The following is a 17,100-nucleotide window of genomic DNA, read 5'->3' on the forward strand; positions in this document are numbered from 1 at the left end:
GAGGGTTTATGGGAAGGAGAGAAAAGAGGACACCACTGAAAGGTCCTGTTTCCATGATGGCGGAGAGAGCAAAGGCAGATCTTCCTCTCTCTCCTCTTCTTCCTTCACATAATTCTCTCGGTGCACTCGAGTTTCTCTCAGTCTCCCTCACCTCTTGCCCTTTACGACACCAGTCAAGACGTGCAAAGCAGTTGCGTATGGAAGGTGTCTTGGCAGTGGTTTTTAGGTCACTTCTATCACTAGGTAGAACATTTGCCCTAGAGCTGCAAATCTCAATGAAAAGTTCTGATCTTCATGGACTCAGACTTTCACTTGTGCTTAGTCTTGGCAGAGCAGAGAAAATGTTGGCCAATATCAATAAACTTACCTGGGTTGTACTGCAGCAGTCCGACCAGGAAACTTGCAAAGGCGTAATTCCTTGAGTTGCGAAGTCTCTTCATCAGGTTAGTCACGATGACGAGCTGATGCACTTCTAAAAGCCATAGCAAACATGAATCAGGTAACAAGGATGGTAGAAAGTTGAAAATTGTCAGGTCAAGTTTAACGTGTGCCATTTGTGATGAACATGTACTTTACAAGTTTGAGACATCTTAAAATGTTGGCTAATATCTTGGGACACTATTTTGACTTATATAAAAATAGCTCAAAGAAAATATCCACGCTGCATCAGATTGGTTAAAAATCGTATTTCTTCTCAACAGTTAGATTACGCTGTATGAGCACGAGATTTCTATGAGCGAATGGTCAGCGAGGCGAAGCCAAGTTGACTATCACTCATAGAAAACGAGGGCAAGTAGTGTAATTGTTCTCAAGATTAAGCACAAAACCTACAACTTTGACATGACCAAATTAAAAGCCACGGGGGTTATATCCCCTTGAGGAGGGGTATCCCCACGGTATTCTTTTCTTTTAATCATTATTATCGTAAATAGTTTCTGAAAAACCTTTGAGAGGATGAATCCATTAAAGTTTATTATTGTTATCGTCATCGTTATTGTTATCATGAATATCATGATTATGAGTGTTACTTATTTTCGCCCGCATCACGGTCGGGCGTACGTTGCGCGCTCGCTTTTTACGAGGGAAAGAAACTGGTTCACTTATTATTAAGGAAAAAAAGTTGTGGAGAGACTAAATCGCAATGGTGTGAGTAGCATCCAATCCAGGGGGGTGGTACGCCCAGTCACTTCATTGTTTTAATTTTTTAAATTTTTTTTTCTTTTAAAGATTTCATAGTACATGTAACTTTGTTTAGAAGCCACAGTGGCCTTCCGCCTGCCAGACCAGCGTTTGACTCCAATTTTTGTAACGTACATTGAATAAGATTAAAGTTCCTAGTCACTTCATGCAATAGAAACTAAGGTCAAACGCTGGCCTAGGAGGCGAGAGACCACCTAGGCTTTTAAACCGATTTAAACTAGCCTTAACGTTAACACTTTTCTACTCAAACATACCTGGATTGTGACCAACAAACTCTGAATATTCTTGGAAAAACTTGCCAGTCTGGAATGGATTCCTAGGCATGGGACCAAAGATTGAGGTCACCTGTCAAAAAAGAAGCCGAAAAGATTTTTTAAAACAAATGAGCAGCATGAAGATAAATGGAAACAAAATCCAAAGGTTCCATGAAAAGTCTGGTTGGATTTCTCAATAATCAAGTCAAACCTTATTAGAGAAACATTAACATCAACCATAGCAGGACTTAATGATGTAAAACTACTGTCAATCAATTTTTGTTTTGTTGTTGTCTCATGTTTATTGCATGGGAGCTGCAAGAGCGTACCATGTATTTTGGGACGAGACCCTGCTAGGATATCTCTGTTGAGACCTTGAACAAAATAATGCTTTTCTTCAAGTACTGCAATGGGACTACTGTACCATCCCATTCTAGGAGAAGTTGAAATACTCAGAACTCGTCTCTCCATGCAGCTTAAACCAGTGAGAAGGGCTGGCTTCATGGGCCACTAGGCTTGAACATAAACCTTTCCCTATGTTAACTGCCTTCAAAGAATCTCATTTCACATCACTGGCGTTTTAAATTAGCAACACCAATTGATAGCCTTCAGGTAAGCTTTCTTGGAAGTGCTTGTCATAACTGACACATACCTCTTGCAAGATCTCATTTTTATTTCTTCCAAGAAGTAAAGGTTTCCCAATGTACAACTGAAAAGCAGATCCAGATTAGGTCAGTATTAGGACTAGGCTGTAGGCTAAACTAGACACTAGGCTTGTGTCTAGTTTGTAAGCCCCCCCCCCCCCCCCCCACCCCCGCCTACTTCACCGTTCATTCAGCAACTCGTGTCATTCGTAAACTCGCTCGCATGCCAAAGCGAAAAGTCAGATAACACTAGAGCCTGTTCGCAAGCTATATTAGGACTTGCATGTACCCAACAGTACAAACATTGGCAAGTAAGTATACAGCATATAAAATGTGGGGCAGCATATCAAAGTACATGTACAATGACTTTGTCGGGAAAGGATCCTTGTGAGGACAATTTGCTTGCTTTTTTTAGTATTAACAATTTAGAGCAGGTTTTAACTGAGTGCCAAAAGTAATCCATAATAAACTCCTTTGGTTTCTTCTCCTGCACTCTGTGACTGGATATATACATTATATTTCACACCACTTCCTTATCGGTTCATCTTGCCTGCTCACAGAGCTAGACATATACATTTGTAATAGACGTTAATATTGCATGTATTATTATGCTACAATGAAAGATATAAAACATCCAAAATGAAACATCCATTCTCAAATTTCAAAATTCAAGAAATTGTTGGTTCATAAGCAATTCAGAAAGAATGATATTGAGTCTAAGCAATTCCAAGTCAAGTCTGGTACACTTACATTGATTTACAGCTGATTTACTACACAAAATGGAAGATAATTGAGACTTACCTCAGCCAGGATACACCCTAAAGACCAGATGTCAATTTCTGGGCCAAATGGAACACCAAACATCACCTGTAAAGAATAAAACCTCAAGTTACCAGACATGTAGTTTCAGAATGCTCTCCTCTGTTTCCTCATATCCCTTCAATAGCAGAATTTTTTCAAAGAAACATTTTAGGCAATAGTTTAGAAAAAAATATATGTCAAATTGCATCTTAAAATGAAGGTCACCTACATGTGATATGTGTACAATTTATATAAATTTCACAATGTTCAAGTATGTCTTTCACATTAGCAGCAAGTCAGTTGGTCACCTCTGGAGCTCGGTAAAGTAATGTTTGCAGTTCAAACTCATCATAATACAGGGAGATCTGAAAATCAAGAAATACAAATGGAAATTAAATAACTGTTAAAAATATTAAAATCACACAGTCATGACTTAAAAACATCAAATTATGTGTTAATAATTATTGCATAATTATTAGTATTCTGCTTGGTAAATATGATAAATAATAAGACTGCACTGACTCCCCTAATAACCTACAATCAAGTAGCAAGATTGTTTCCCTCAGGACTGTACTTAGTTGCAGGTTAAATTAACATAGTGTACATTGGAACAGATTATTATAAGCAAATTATGTGCTGCTCTATAGTAGTGATTATTTTTTATGCTTAAGGTTGCTATCACTTAAATTTAGGAAAGTTGGTGCTTTGGGGATCAAGTGTTTACTTGCTGGCCCCGGTTGTTCAAAGGCTGGATAATGCCTATCCACTGGATAAATCACTGTCCTTAGGGGATAAGTGTTAACAAGACAAACCACGTTATCCATTGGATAGTGATTTATCTGGTGGAGAGCCTCATCCACCTTTCAAAAAACCCAGCCCAGAACTTTATGGTAATAGTAATAACTGTGGACAAGAATATAGTTTGCTGTACCTCTCTATGAACCCAATGTATTGCATTCCCAAAGTCAACGACTTTTATCTTGATTTCCTTGCCTGAAACAGACAAAGATAAAACTGCGTCAGTGAAGGCTTTTATGGCTCAAGATTCACAGCTTTAAGGCACAGGAAGTTGGTTGGTAGGCATGAGTAGGTGTGAGATCAATGTCTTCAACCTGTAGGGATGAAACGTATTCCTCCAGTCTCACAGTGTGCAGGTACAACTTTGCCTCAATATCCTTAACAAAAGGGTGTGTAAATGTAACATTGTTTCTTAATGCTTAATAACAAGAAAAACTACCTACCAAGTAATAATTACATTGAAAACTCTGAAGTTAAGGTTACTTTAAAATACCTTCTTCCAGAAGAATGTTCTCTGGTTTCAAGTCAGCATGGATAACATTCTCTCTGTCAAATTAAGAGTACAACTGTACATGTAAGTTAGATGGGTTCTAAATTAATGTAAGCAGCTAAGCAAGCTAAGCACATTTTAACACGAAAGCAAGTTTGACATTTAGCTTTAGTGCAAGTTGTATTTCCATTGCCAGGTACAGCAGACTTGTAGATTGAGATTCTCTATTTTATATAGAGTGAAGAGTCAAAACGTTAACTACATGTTCTGCTGACAAAAGGGCAATAATTTTAATAAAAGGGATAAAAAGTCTGCCAAAACCCAACCCTAACAATTTCAAGTAACTCAATTATGAACCAAAAACATAAAAAAAGACAATTTTCTGGCCAACAAACAGCATAGAGCCAGGTGTCTAAATGGACCATTTTGAATTCTATTGTTGTAAATAGCTATAATTATGGAATGATAACCGGAGCAAATAAATACTAATTTGTCGCCCTGGGCCTCCCATAATTAAAGCTATTTGAAACAATAGAATTCAAAACGGATGCTGTATCGCCAAAAAGGTCCATTGACAACTGCAAGTGCATGTCATTCAGTTGTGGCCAATGAGAACATTAGCTCGCACTTGCCAACTTGAACAGTTGTCAGTATTGTATATAATATTATTTCAATGTCGGCATAACTCACCTTTTTAGAAATCCAAGGGCTTGTAAAAGCTGAAATACGACATGCACATAGAGACAGTAGCGTTAAATTGCGTGAGGATCTTCTTACTGAGATGTAAAACTATATGTACACGACACATACAAGGAATACTGTATACAGTACATGTTGGTAATAATACCCTATACAGTTAAGATCTGAGAATATGACATGGCAGCACGGAGATAAGAGATTTCACATCTTTGAGTGCTGAAAAATATTTCACGAGTCAGCACAGCAAATGATTGAAATATTGAGAAATTTCATTTCTCCAAGGCACCATACCATTCTCTTTACTGTATAAACACAAACGAAATACCAAACCAAATGTTTCACTTTTGCTATAAAAGGGGTGATTAAATATGTACTGATGTGAAGTTTATATGAAATAATTCATATATGAACTGTGGTTGTAGATGAAAGTGAAGGATGATCATCGCAGTAAATTTTCCAATTTAAGCAATTCGAAAGAAGAAGCCTGAAAAAATCAGGGCTTCAACGGGATTCGAACCCGTGACCTCCGCGATACCGGTGCGATGCTCTACCAACTGAGCTATGAAGCCACACATTGGGAGCGAGGTCAATTTATTGAGTTCATATCTTCCCGTGAGGAGTGAAATGATGTTGATTTGCATGTTCATTTGTGTGTAAAAAAAAAAAAAAAAAAAAAAAAAAATTGAATTAATTATCGTCGGTACTTGCGAAATCGCCTCGACCACGCGTGGCGGGAAAAACAAGTCACGTGACTTATGTTTTAAAAGGAAAATCTTATCATGTAACGGACATTCGAAGTCAAGTCAATCAACAGTCGCGAGCAAAACATCAAGATAGCGATCAAAGGGATCCGACACCCAGGAACACAAATTGTAAGTTTCGAAATCGCTTGTCGCTTCGATTTAGAATGTTGTAAATAATAATTTATCTTGTAATTATTTCAATTTCAGTTGACTACGATGTAACCACGGACGCAACGACCCATGTCTCTAGTTCAAATAAATCTGACAACGTTTGATCCCTGGTGGGCTAATTTTCAAAGTAAGTAGCGCCTTTAACCGCAGGAGCGAACCAGATGTGAAGTTTATATGAAATATGTGTCTTCATAGCTCAGTTGGTAGAGCATCGCACTGGTATCGTGGAGGTCATGGGCTCGAATCCCGTTGAAGCCCTGATTTTTTCAAGCTTCTTCTTTCCAATTGCTTAAATTGGAAAATTTACTGCGATGATCATCCTTCACTTTCATTTACAACCGCAGTTCATATATGAATTATTTCATATAAACTTCACATCATTTCACTCCTCACGGGAAGATATGAACTCGATAAATTGACCTCGCTCCCTATGTGTGGCTTCATGTAGCTCAGTTGGTAGAGCATCGCACCGGTATCACGGAGGTCACGGGTTCGAATCCCGTTGAAGCCCTGATTTTTTCAGGCTTCTTCTTTCCAATTGCTTAAATTGGAAAATTTACTGCAATGATCATCCTTCACTTTTAAATATGTACTGTAACATTAAGCAAAATGTGTATTTTTTTTGACGTGTGAAGCAAGCTCACCTGGTATTTCATTAGTGTTTATACAGTAAAAGTGATACATGGAATTGACAATCAGTATTACAATAGATCCAAAGGTTCTCAAAAGAAGGAGGTATTCAAGGAATGCCAAAAACATTCTGGAGAGTGAAGGTCTGTACAGTCTTTTCTTTCTCCTATATTGGGGAGGGGGATAATTAAAATAAAAGTATCCTTAATCTTACTGCTGTTTATCACTTCACAGTGTAAAATTAATAATACTCACTTGTAACATTATTTTTCTGATCACTTTCAACTTTGCCTCCTATTGGTAAAACAGAATTAAATAATTTATCACGTTTATGACAAGCTGAGAGGTACTGTGTCATTTCATCTCTTACATTAGTTCAATCCATAAGTTGAATTTCCTCAAAAAAATTTTCCCAAGTGAGAAGGACAGAATTCACTAACATAACAGCAAAACCACTTAAGCCCTGGGTTATTGGAAATGACTTTCTTTACTGTCATGATAAGCTCCAAGCGAATAGTACAGAAAGAGTTTTCATTGAGTTGGAGCAAGTATGAGTTGTAATTACATTTCTGAGTAAGAAATGAGACGAACAAGCCTACAGAAATACGACTAACATAACACAGATGTGTAATGTACAGATTATTTATTATAGTTTTTTTTCTAAATCATGCAATCTCAAATTTATTACCTCACTTTCAAACTGACATTTCTGCAAATTAAAACACAAAAATGTCTTGATCACTCAATGTTCCAATAGTATATAATTGATACTATGATACTATGCAACATTATAACTGTTCCTGAAACAAAAAGGCTTGCGAAGTTCTTACCTCAAAGTATTGATGGAGAGGTCTTGGATGTAACAACTCAAACACCAAACAATAGTGACCCCCAAAGCTGAAAACATTCTGAAAGTCCAAAATATTTGGTGTTTGTCAGTCAGTGACAAGTATTTCTAATTAATATTAAATTACAATTTTCTGTACAATTCACGCACTATACATGTATCAGTGCAAACTGCCATAAAACACATCTCTCAATATACTTGCAAGTAATGTGATTGAGACGACATGAACCTTGAAAGTGAGGCTGAGATGAATCCACTCTCAAACTCGCCACCATTGTTTTGGATTCCTTTACCTACAAAGCTGTCAATGCCATCTATTCTAGAGTAAAACACTCTGTTCCCTGTCATTGTTGTGTCCTCTGCACTTAAAAGAAAGGTTTTGGAACAAAAATATCGTACATTTGTGACTTACAAACAACTGGACAATTCTGGACACATGAAGGATATCTGCCTTATTCAGCTGCTGAATGCAATCTGCCTCCTGCAGTTAAAAAAGGTGAAAATTAAAAGAAAATTTAATCCATTTGAGCAGATTTTTGGTATGTGCATGTTAAATATTAAGTAAGGTTGCTTGTCCTGTTAACACCATTTTATTCTTGACTGCTTTCATGGGCAACTGACCAAAATCATGGATGCATGAATACATGTGTGATGTAGGCATTTTTGAAACTGCCGTTAAAATTAATTTATCATGTAGAAAACTATTCAAGCCACATAAGAAAATTCATCTACACCATGTATAAGAAATGGATGTACATGTACAAGGTGTTTGAATATGGGTACATGCAAACATAAAAAAAGCTCTATAAAGGTTGGGTGCATGAGACATCCAGTTCCATCCACTATTGACAGCCAGCTCCTAGGTGGAGACTGCTCCAATGGCTGGCAAATCCATGCAACCCAGTCATGAACCCCAGGTGGAGGGGAGAAAAACAGGCACCCATCACACTGCTAAAACAGTGGAAAGAGTGGGAAGAACAGGGGAAGGGAAACAGCCTCTGAGAATAGTCCCTATGTTTCATAAAACGCTACTGCTAAAGGAAACTGCTGACTAATCGCAAAACTGCTACAATGCCCTGTGGTCCAAGAACACATGAAATCCAAGAGATTACTAGTGAGTCACATACAGTATCTCACATTTGCTCAAACTTTTGGTTACATGTACATGTATGTATGTGTACATTGAGCAGCTGTCTTTGACATGTAAGCCAGCTTTTTTGTGAGTAATGTATTCCATAGACCCTATTCATAAATGGCTGCCAGTTAGAAATTCTTTTGTATGTGTTAAAATTAGCCCAACTAACCTCGTTTTTGAGTTGATACATGTAATTCAAAAGAACTTTTACTCTCAAACAAGGTTTGTTGGGCCCATTTAAATGCATGCTGCCAATTTAAAAGAATTTTAAATTAGCAGCCATTTATGAATAGGGTCTACAATTAATGATTCTGGGATTCTTGAGAGAGACAAGACGCATCTCGAGAGAAACAACAAAAAACAAACGAGATGCATCTTACGCAATGTGACAAGAGGTGGTAACTTACTTTTGAGCAGTACCGTACCTATTTGGCTCTCATAACAATAATTATGAAGATACATGTACATAGTTAAGTTACATGTATGCAATGTTTTTGAGTCGCATACCATAGAATATCCCATGAGTCACTTGTACATGTATTTTCTTGGTGTACACACAAGCCTTTAGATGAGTGTGTAAACCAAGAAAATACATTGTACAAGTGACAAGTAGAATTCATATTCCATGGTATACCACGAGAGAGCATAGCATAACTATGTTTTAATTTTACTTTATGTACCCATGCAAGAGACCGGCATCTAGACCGGTAATGTTTCGCTGTGAAAAAGTTGCAAACTTTAATGCAAAAATGTTGACTATTTTCTTCTAACAATATTTATTTATGGCAATGCCAAAAAGTCTGATAAGAAAAGAAAAGAAAAGTAAAGACAACAAGCAGACTTTGGCAGAATTAAGTTCAGCTCATCGCCGTTTGCAAGCAAAATGTCGGCTAGTACAAACCAGTTACACTAAATAAATTAAATTTCTCTTGCTTGCCATATAATAAACATCTTATTAACCAGGCTTAGTCAGTCTGTATGGGAGAATCTTGACCTTGGTCATGTGTACAGACCTCACTGCGGTCAGTCTGTACTCACGACCTCGGTCAAGATTCTCCCATACAGACTGACTAAGCTCGGTTAATAAGAGCTAAATATACAACTGCTTTCCCACATTGTGTTTGGCTGCATGGCATGGTACAAAGTCGAGTAAACTTTGCAAGTGTACATGTAAAAACTGGTGAAATAACACAAACCTGAGCTCCAAGTCTTGAATAATCCAGATGCATGATTTTCACTGCAACTGACTTCTTATCAGGATGGAAAGTATCCTTTCTGAGAAAAAAAAAAAAATTTTTAGCTACAAGCAGAATATAACACAGACAACCTAACATGTTATAACTGAGAAATTACAATTAGATAAAAGGGTTATTTACCAAGTGTGAGGTCAAGATGGCTGGATATTGGCCAAGTTCTTTATTTTTGCATGTTTATGGACTGAGATGGAGTTGAGGTCCAAAAACATGCAAAAAAGAGGCCAATATCCAGCCATCGTGACTGAACAAGCTTGGCAAGTAAAGGATTTATTATTAATATGGAAAAAAGGAGACTATTTGCTTGTGGGACACAGCAGGAAATCCTGAGCAGGCAAGACAGTGCAATCTTGAATTGCCCGCTCAGGTAGCCAATCACAGTGCAGGATGAATTCCGTTTACTGCTCACGGAGCTAGCCATATAATTGTAAAATAATAAATCATGCTATAGGGTGGTCGCTGCTGATGTTAATACTAATTAGTTATTGTTTACCAATGTTGTGTAGAGAAGGCTTCATGCGATAATTTTATAATATACATAAATGCACTTACAAGTAAAAGGAACTTGATTGTGCAAACTGTCCGTAATCAGTGACATTTTTTTATAGCTCTTCCCAAGGGTGTAATATTGACAGGATTTCTGGTCTGGGCTTTTAAACTAGAAAATTTCTGGGTGGTCAAAATTAATTTAATAATTTCATGTAAAAGGCTTCAAAAGGACACTTAAATACCTGTTTTGTTCTTGAAGTATTGCAAGTTGAAAAAGAGAAAGAATATTTATTATGATAAAACTCAGAGCACATAATGTATGTACAGTACCTGATGAATTTACAATTTTCAGCAATTATCAAATGTGGACACTTTTTTCATATTGTATTGCATACTACATGTACAGGTTGAACAGTAAACAAGGATGAAGCTGCTTATTATTTCCTCACCTCTGCAGCAACCAGGATTGAAGATTGTCCTTGTCCAATAACTCGAACAAATTTGTACCTTCCAGCAAGCAAAGGAACTAACAAAACCACACAGAAATACAATGTACGACTTGTGAGAAGCAGCCATTAACAATTTCAACTGCTCAAAGGATCATCACAATTCTAGATTGAAGTGAGCAATACACTAGTGTAAGGTCTTTATCAGTCTGGAATCAAAAATACATTATTTTATTGGGACCTTAAGATAGTTGCAAGAGTATGTCCAACTGTTCAGTCAAGTTATACAGTCATGAATCCTTAGTAAATGAATTCCTTCCTATTGCTAGGTATGAAAATGAAGCTAATTAAGATTAGAGTTCATCAATAATTAAAGCATATACAATTATGTACACTGGTTGTTATGTACTATACTTGTGGAAGGCGAGGTGGCCTCATGGTTAGTGCTCTCGTCTCCAGATTGAGCAGTCTGGGTTCAAGCCCTGGCCGGGGACATTACGTTGTGTTCTTGGGCAAGACACTTAACTCTCACAGTGCCTCTCTCCACCCAGGTTTATAGGGGGGAGTAGAAATACTCCCAGTTGCTTCATGCTATAGAAACTGGGATAAGCGCCGGCCTGATTGGCCACTAGGCTCATATGCAGACTTTACCTTACTTCATGTACTTATTCTTAAGGTTGCGGCCACAATGTAGTTTATGGACCATTGAAAACAAAATGCCTTTAGAATGACAAATGTTGCATAAAGCCAAAAAACTAAATATTTAATATTTAGGCAGTGTCATATTATTGACAATGTTATATTTTTATATCTTTTATTGTAAATAATTATTTTTAAAATTTATGTACTTACATTTTAACTCGTTTGCATTTTCTTTTGTTTACTTGTTTATTAACTAATGTGCATTTATGGTATTTTAAGAGTGGGCTTCCTGTAAAGTAACTTTTAAGCTAAGCAAAGTGGTCATGTTAAAGAAAGAATTACTTAATACTTTACTTATTTCGTAAGAAATGTTTGAGGTGCATACAACTGTACTGAAAAATAAATTATTGTGTATTCATGAATTGGCTTTAGTTAATTTAAATGTGGCTAAATATCATTTAGGCAAGGTTAAACTCGAGCTAATGCAACTAGCTAGTGTGCCCATCCAGCTAATATCATTTAGGCAAGTTAAATATGAGCTTATGCAGCCAGCGGTTTCCGCGTTTGGGAGTACGTGACCTGTGGGGCGGCCTTCAGGGGTTTTGCAGGGGTTTATGGTTCATTGCATAATAGTGTTGTAGTGTATTCTGCTGATTGTTGCGGATCAGTTGCACTGCTTTGCTCGCGAATCATTGCGGATTCTTGCCTCTTCGTTGCCTTTGTTCTCTTTCAAGAGCTGTTGTCTATCATTGTTTATACAATAATGACGGCCAGGTCAACCCGTAACAGTCAAGCGGCGGCCTTCGATGCCATTGTTTCTGTTGCTGAGACGACTCAACCACGTCCCAATGATGCAAATCTCCCTCCATCAACTTCACAGACGCCGGTCGTTCCTTCGACGTCTCAAGCTCAGCCTGCTGATCAGCCTTCTCCCGCTTTCTTGGCATCGGTTATCAATGCGGTCAAGCAAGCCCTCGCGGCCGAGCAAGCTTCAAATTTGCCATTGACGCCTCCAGTTTCTTCATCCACGAGTGTGCCGGAGGCGGCCATGCCTGGGGGCGTTCCTCCATCGTCTCTATCTTCTGGCCAGCTAGATGCTCAAGTCTCAGCCCTGGCAGCCTCTGGCGTTGGCTTTCCGCCAGTTTCGGCGGTCGCTGCGAGCGCTACGGCGCAAGGTAGGCCCAATTTTGTTGTGCCTTCTTTTGTTTCTACGTTTGCCTCGCCAATACCCGCACTCGCAACTTCTTCGTCCAATTCCGCTATTGGGACCGCGTCGCTCGCTCTCGGCGGTGTTTCTTCGCCGGCCCAGTCGCCTATACTGCATCAGGCTTTCGTGGTTGGCCCTGGGTTTTCGCCCATTCCAGCGAAGCTCGTAAGCCAGATTGTGGCTGGGAAGTTTGTAGAGCTGAACGAGCTGCTTTCGGTTAACATAGTTTCAACTGAGTCCGAGCCTCAGTTGCTGCTCGACGGTCGGTTGGTGCTAACTTCGACACCTAAAAAACCTAAACGGCGCATTGAGGATATATCGAGTTGGCTGGAGGCTTTCTCAGTGTACAGCCTCATTTTGTCGTCCCACTTCCCTCAGCGGTGGAGGGATTTGCTGCAATACCAGCTTTTGATTCTCTGCACATATCGCCAGTTCGCCGGTCGGGTTTGGTTGGCGTATGATCGGGCCTTCCGCGAACATGCTGCCGCAACGAACTTGACGGACTGGTCGGCCATAAATGTCCAGTTGTTTAATTTCCACGCGGCTGGGGCCTCTGTCCGTCCTGGCCGTGAATTGTCAGATGAATCCACGGAGCCACATGGAGCTACGTCTTCCCACATTATTTGCAAATCGTGGAACCGAGGCCGTTGTGTTGCTCCTTCGTCATCATGCCGTTTTGCACACAAATGCTCCAGCTGCTTTGGTCCGCACCGCGTTGGAGCTTGCCCTGGCGAGCCACCAAGCCAGTCCCGAGCTTCTCCCAAACGGCAAGCTGACTCTTCTCCTTCTCGCTCGAGCAGCAAGTCCAGGCGCTAAGCGATTGAAGTAGCAGACTTTAATAGTTGTCATTAGGCCCTCCCATACTGTTTTGACTTTGCTGTTAGGGTGGAGGACTTCTAGCTGCAGGTTTAGGTGCGAATAGACACTATCAGATTGGTTGTTTGTCATTTGCCGCGTTATGTTTGTTATTTCCCACCACTCTATGTTGTTGTTCGTTCGTTTTAGGAGGGCATATTTACCACTTGTATTTTTTTTTTTGTTTTTTTTTTTGTTTTGTTTTTGTTTTTTTTGACCTTTTGTGCTTGAATTAAATCTAGTCGCTTCAGTTTTATTTTCGTGGCATTTGTTGTTTACCAGGTTGTGCATCAATTAGGGGGTTTGGGTTGGGGTTAGATATTATGGGGCCAGGTATTGACTCCTGTTCTATTTGTGTTCCTTCCCTAGTTCCTCTCCCCCCAGTTTCAGCAGTCACTCCTCTGCAGGCGGAGCAGTTTGCCTGGGAGTTGCGGCTCCATCCCCATCAACAGCAGGTTCATTTTGTATTGGATGGAATCCGTCACGGGTTCAAATTGGGCTTCTGCCCGGCCCAAAAGCTTAAGGCGGCTAAGAAAAACAAACCATCTGCGCACCAGCATCAGTCTGTCATTGACGACTATTTAGCCAATGAGGTGTCGTTGGGAAGGGTGGCTGGCCCGTTTGATTCCCCCCCCTTCCCCAACCTCCAAGTCAGTAGCTTTGGTGTTATTCCAAAGAAGGGCCAACCAGGAAAGTGGCGCCTCATTGTGGACTTGTCTTCCCCAGGGGGGGCTAGTGTCAATGATGGGATCAACCCAGATGAGTTTACCCTCCACTACATAACTGTGGATCAAATTATTCGCCTAGTGTCTCGGCTGGGAACGGGGGCCCTCATGGCTAAGTTCGATGTCGAGGCTGCTTACCGCAATGTTCCTGTTCATCCATCTGACCGTTATTTGCTGGGGATGAAGTGGCGTAATCAATACTATGTGGATCTGGCTCTCCCCTTTGGCCTTCGATCAGCTCCTTTCATCTTCAATGCGATAGCAGACATGGTTGAGTGGATCCTCGTGCATTCTTACCAGATTCCAGACCTGCTGCACTACCTTGACGACTTCATCACTGCTGGCCCTCCGGAGTCATCTCAGTGTGCGCACAACTTGAGTATTGCAGTGTCAGTATGCAGACGTTTGGGCTTGCCACTTCACCCCGGCAAGTGTGTGGGCCCCTCAACTGTGCTCGTGGTCCTAGGTATTGAGCTGGATTCCGTTAATCAAATCGCTCGTCTCCCCGCCGAGAAATTGTCCGCTTTGCGAGATCTCATTACTTCTTGGCTTTCTCGAAAATGGTGCAATAGGCAGGAGTTAGAATCTCTCATTGGCCATCTGCATCATGCGGCAAAAGTGGTCTGGCCTGGGAGAACCTTCTTGCGTCGCATGATCGACCTGTTATGCTGCTTTCGCAAAAGGGATCACCCGGTTCGCCTTAACAGGGAATTTCACTTGGACCTCCTGTGGTGGCACCAATTCTTGTCAGATTGGCACGGTGTTAGCTTTTGGCTGTTCCCAGGTTTATTGCCAGAGGCAGACGTCGAGGTGGCTTCTGATGCAGCTGGATCAATTGGTTATGGAGCATACTTCAAGGGCCTTTGGTTTGCTGGTTCCTGGGCTCCTTCTCAACAACAGCAGTCCATTGCTTATAAGGAGCTCTTTCCAGTTGTCATCGCTGCTCATGTTTGGGGACACATGTGGTGCAAGAAGCATGTCCTTTTCCGTTCAGACAACGATGCTGTCGTCCATGTTTTGAATTCCAGGACTTCTAAAGTACCGTGTTTGATGCGATTACTGCGCAGCCTGCTTCTGGCAGCCGCTCATCATAGTTTTTCCTTTTCTGCCCAACATGTACCTGGGGTTAACAATCAGATAGCTGATGCTTTGTCTCGCTTTCGTTGGCAGGACTTCAGGCAGTTGGTCCCGGATGCACAGCTTCACCCTACATGGATCCCGCCGGAGCTTCTGGCGGACTTGACTTCTCTGCCCTAGAGCAACAGTGCTTTTCCTTTCTGTCTCAAGGGCTCGCCCCCTCGACACGCCGTTCATACACTTCAGCACAATCAAAGTTCATTTCCTTTTGCCGTCAGCTTGGCAAGTTACATCCTTCTGGGTCCCCGTGCCCAGCAGACGAATGGACACTTTGCCTCTTTGTCACGTTTCTTGCGAGAACTATTCAGCACTCATCTATCAAGGTGTATCTGTCTGGGGTTAGAGCCCTTCATATTGAACAAGGGTTCCCTGACCCACTTATGAATTGCCTTCGTCTTCAACGGGTTGTACGTGGAATCAAGCGCTGTCAAGGCTCTCCTTCTTCTTCGCGACTTCCCATTACTGATGACCTGATGTTGGTTATTTGGCGGTCTCTTGACCTTTGCCTCCCGGACCATTGCATGTTCTGGGCAGCTTGTTCATTGGGATATTTTGGCTTCCTTCGCGCGTCCGAGTTCACTGTTCCCAACCTGTCTAGCTTCTCGTCATCTCTGCACTTGGGAGTTCAGGATGTTGCGGTGGATTCACCTTCAGCCCCATCATGCATGCGCATTAAGATTAAAGGTTCCAAGACTGATCCGTTTCGGAAGGGCTGTCTCATTCACATCGGCGTTGGTAGGCATCCATTGTGTGCAGTGCATGCTCTTATGACTTACCTTGCGCTCAGGGGTGATGCTCCAGGCCCCCTGTTTTTGTTCCAGAGTGGTCAGCCCCTCTCACGTTCTGTGTTGACGGATTGGCTTCGGCAGATCATGGTCTCCGCCAGGATTCCTGGTAACTTCTCGAGCCATAGCTTTCGTATAGGGGCTGCTACTGTCGCTGCTCGCAATGGAGTACCAGATCATTTGATTCAGTCCATGGGCCGCTGGTCAAGCAATGCCTATCAGCTCTACATTAGGACCCCGTCGGATGCCTTAGCTGCCCTCTCTAAAAAATTGGCTTGAGGAAAGCATTTGCGCTACCTGGAACGCCCTTTGGAGCTTATCTCTGGTTGCTGGAGCATGATGTTCCTGGGTCTTTCTTTTGGACTTGCAGTCCACCGTGGCTAGCTTCCTAGGTATGTGTTTATTTTGCATTTGCCCTTTATACCAGCTGAGTGGTGCTTGGGGGTAGGTTTGGGGGGATCGGAGGTACCATGTCACCCTGTCCCTGGGTCCCTCCTTTCTCCAAGCACCAGGAGAAGGGTTTCATCTGGGTGGTTCCTGCTTTCCAGGGTTGCCATGGATACCTCCTAGCGGCTTATGGCTTTGGCACCCCGCTAACCTTTAAGGCACCAGTTCCCAAGCTCATCTATTTGCGATGAGTTTAAATGTGGCTAAATATCATTTAGGCAAGGTTAAACTCGAGCTAATGCAACTAGCTAGTGTGCCCATCCAGCTAATATCATTTAGGCAAGTTAAATATGAGCTTATGCAGCCAGCGGTTTCCGCGTTTGGGAGTACGTGACCTGTGGGGCGGCCTTCAGGGGTTTTGCAGGGGTTTATGGTTCATTGCATAATAGTGTTGTAGTGTATTCTGCTGATTGTTGCGGATCAGTTGCACTGCTTTGCTCGCGAATCATTGCGGATTCTTGCACCCTCTCCTCCCTCCCGTTTTGTTCTTGGTCAGGGTAAGTATTCTCCAGGTAAGTAGATTCCACTGAATTTCTTTCAGTGTGACGGTGCCGGTTAGCGGACGCTCATTGGGTGGTTCCTGCTTTCCAGGGTTGCCATGGATACCTCCTAGCGGCTTATGGCTTTGGCACCCCGCTAACCTTTAAGGCACCAGTTCCCAAGCTCATCTATTTGCGATGAGTTTAATTATCATTAGCTGGA

General features: G+C 41.3%; 2 protein-coding genes across 8 annotated transcripts in view; one reads left to right on the forward strand and one right to left on the reverse strand.

The window, feature by feature from the left end:
* The window catches only part of LOC149107152 (dual specificity tyrosine-phosphorylation-regulated kinase 2-like), a 112,524-nt gene that overhangs the window by 3,724 nt on the left and 91,700 nt on the right, over window positions 1-17,100 (reverse strand). For 6 of the 7 annotated variants that reach the window (XM_089296531.1, XM_089296532.1, XM_089296529.1 and 3 more), the window contains 14 exons: window positions 10,604-10,680; window positions 9,609-9,683; window positions 7,690-7,758; window positions 7,261-7,338; window positions 7,119-7,139; window positions 6,686-6,724; window positions 4,878-4,906; window positions 4,191-4,243; window positions 3,831-3,892; window positions 3,208-3,264; window positions 2,900-2,965; window positions 2,107-2,163; window positions 1,455-1,545; window positions 368-472 (listed from right to left, as the gene is read on the reverse strand). In XM_089296531.1, coding sequence (XP_089152657.1) covers window positions 368-472; window positions 1,455-1,545; window positions 2,107-2,163; window positions 2,900-2,965; window positions 3,208-3,264; window positions 3,831-3,892; window positions 4,191-4,243; window positions 4,878-4,906; window positions 6,686-6,724; window positions 7,119-7,139; window positions 7,261-7,338; window positions 7,690-7,758; window positions 9,609-9,641 — 760 coding nt within the window. In that variant the 5' untranslated portion in view covers window positions 9,642-9,683; window positions 10,604-10,680. The remainder of the gene's footprint in view (window positions 1-367; window positions 473-1,454; window positions 1,546-2,106; window positions 2,164-2,899; window positions 2,966-3,207; window positions 3,265-3,830; window positions 3,893-4,190; window positions 4,244-4,877; window positions 4,907-6,685; window positions 6,725-7,118; window positions 7,140-7,260; window positions 7,339-7,689; window positions 7,759-9,608; window positions 9,684-10,603; window positions 10,681-17,100) is intronic. The other variant, XM_089296528.1, reaches the window with a different exon arrangement.
* On the forward strand, window positions 11,678-17,088 carry LOC110053782 (uncharacterized). The gene is made up of 2 exons (XM_089296544.1): window positions 11,678-12,417; window positions 15,200-17,088. Exons 1-2 carry the CDS (start codon window positions 12,006-12,008, stop codon window positions 16,228-16,230), a joined length of 1,443 nt encoding a protein of 480 aa, XP_089152670.1. The 5' UTR covers window positions 11,678-12,005; the 3' UTR covers window positions 16,231-17,088.

This window comes from Orbicella faveolata, unplaced genomic scaffold (genome assembly GCF_042242905.1).
Source record: "Orbicella faveolata isolate gen_17 unplaced genomic scaffold, um_ofav_v1 contig_27, whole genome shotgun sequence".
Lineage (NCBI taxonomy): Eukaryota > Metazoa > Cnidaria > Anthozoa > Scleractinia > Merulinidae > Orbicella > Orbicella faveolata.

What these genes read in the sequence shown, in the direction of transcription:
- LOC110053782 (XM_089296544.1), top strand. Translation starts at nt 12,006, where the DNA reads ATGACGGCCAGGTCAACCCGTAACAGTCAAGCGGCGGCCTTCGATGCC. An exon ending in TGCGAGCGCTACGGCGCAAG is followed by an intron (nt 12,418 to 15,199) that starts GTAGGCCCAATT and finishes TTTCGTTGGCAG; the next exon opens with GACTTCAGGCAGTTGGTCCC.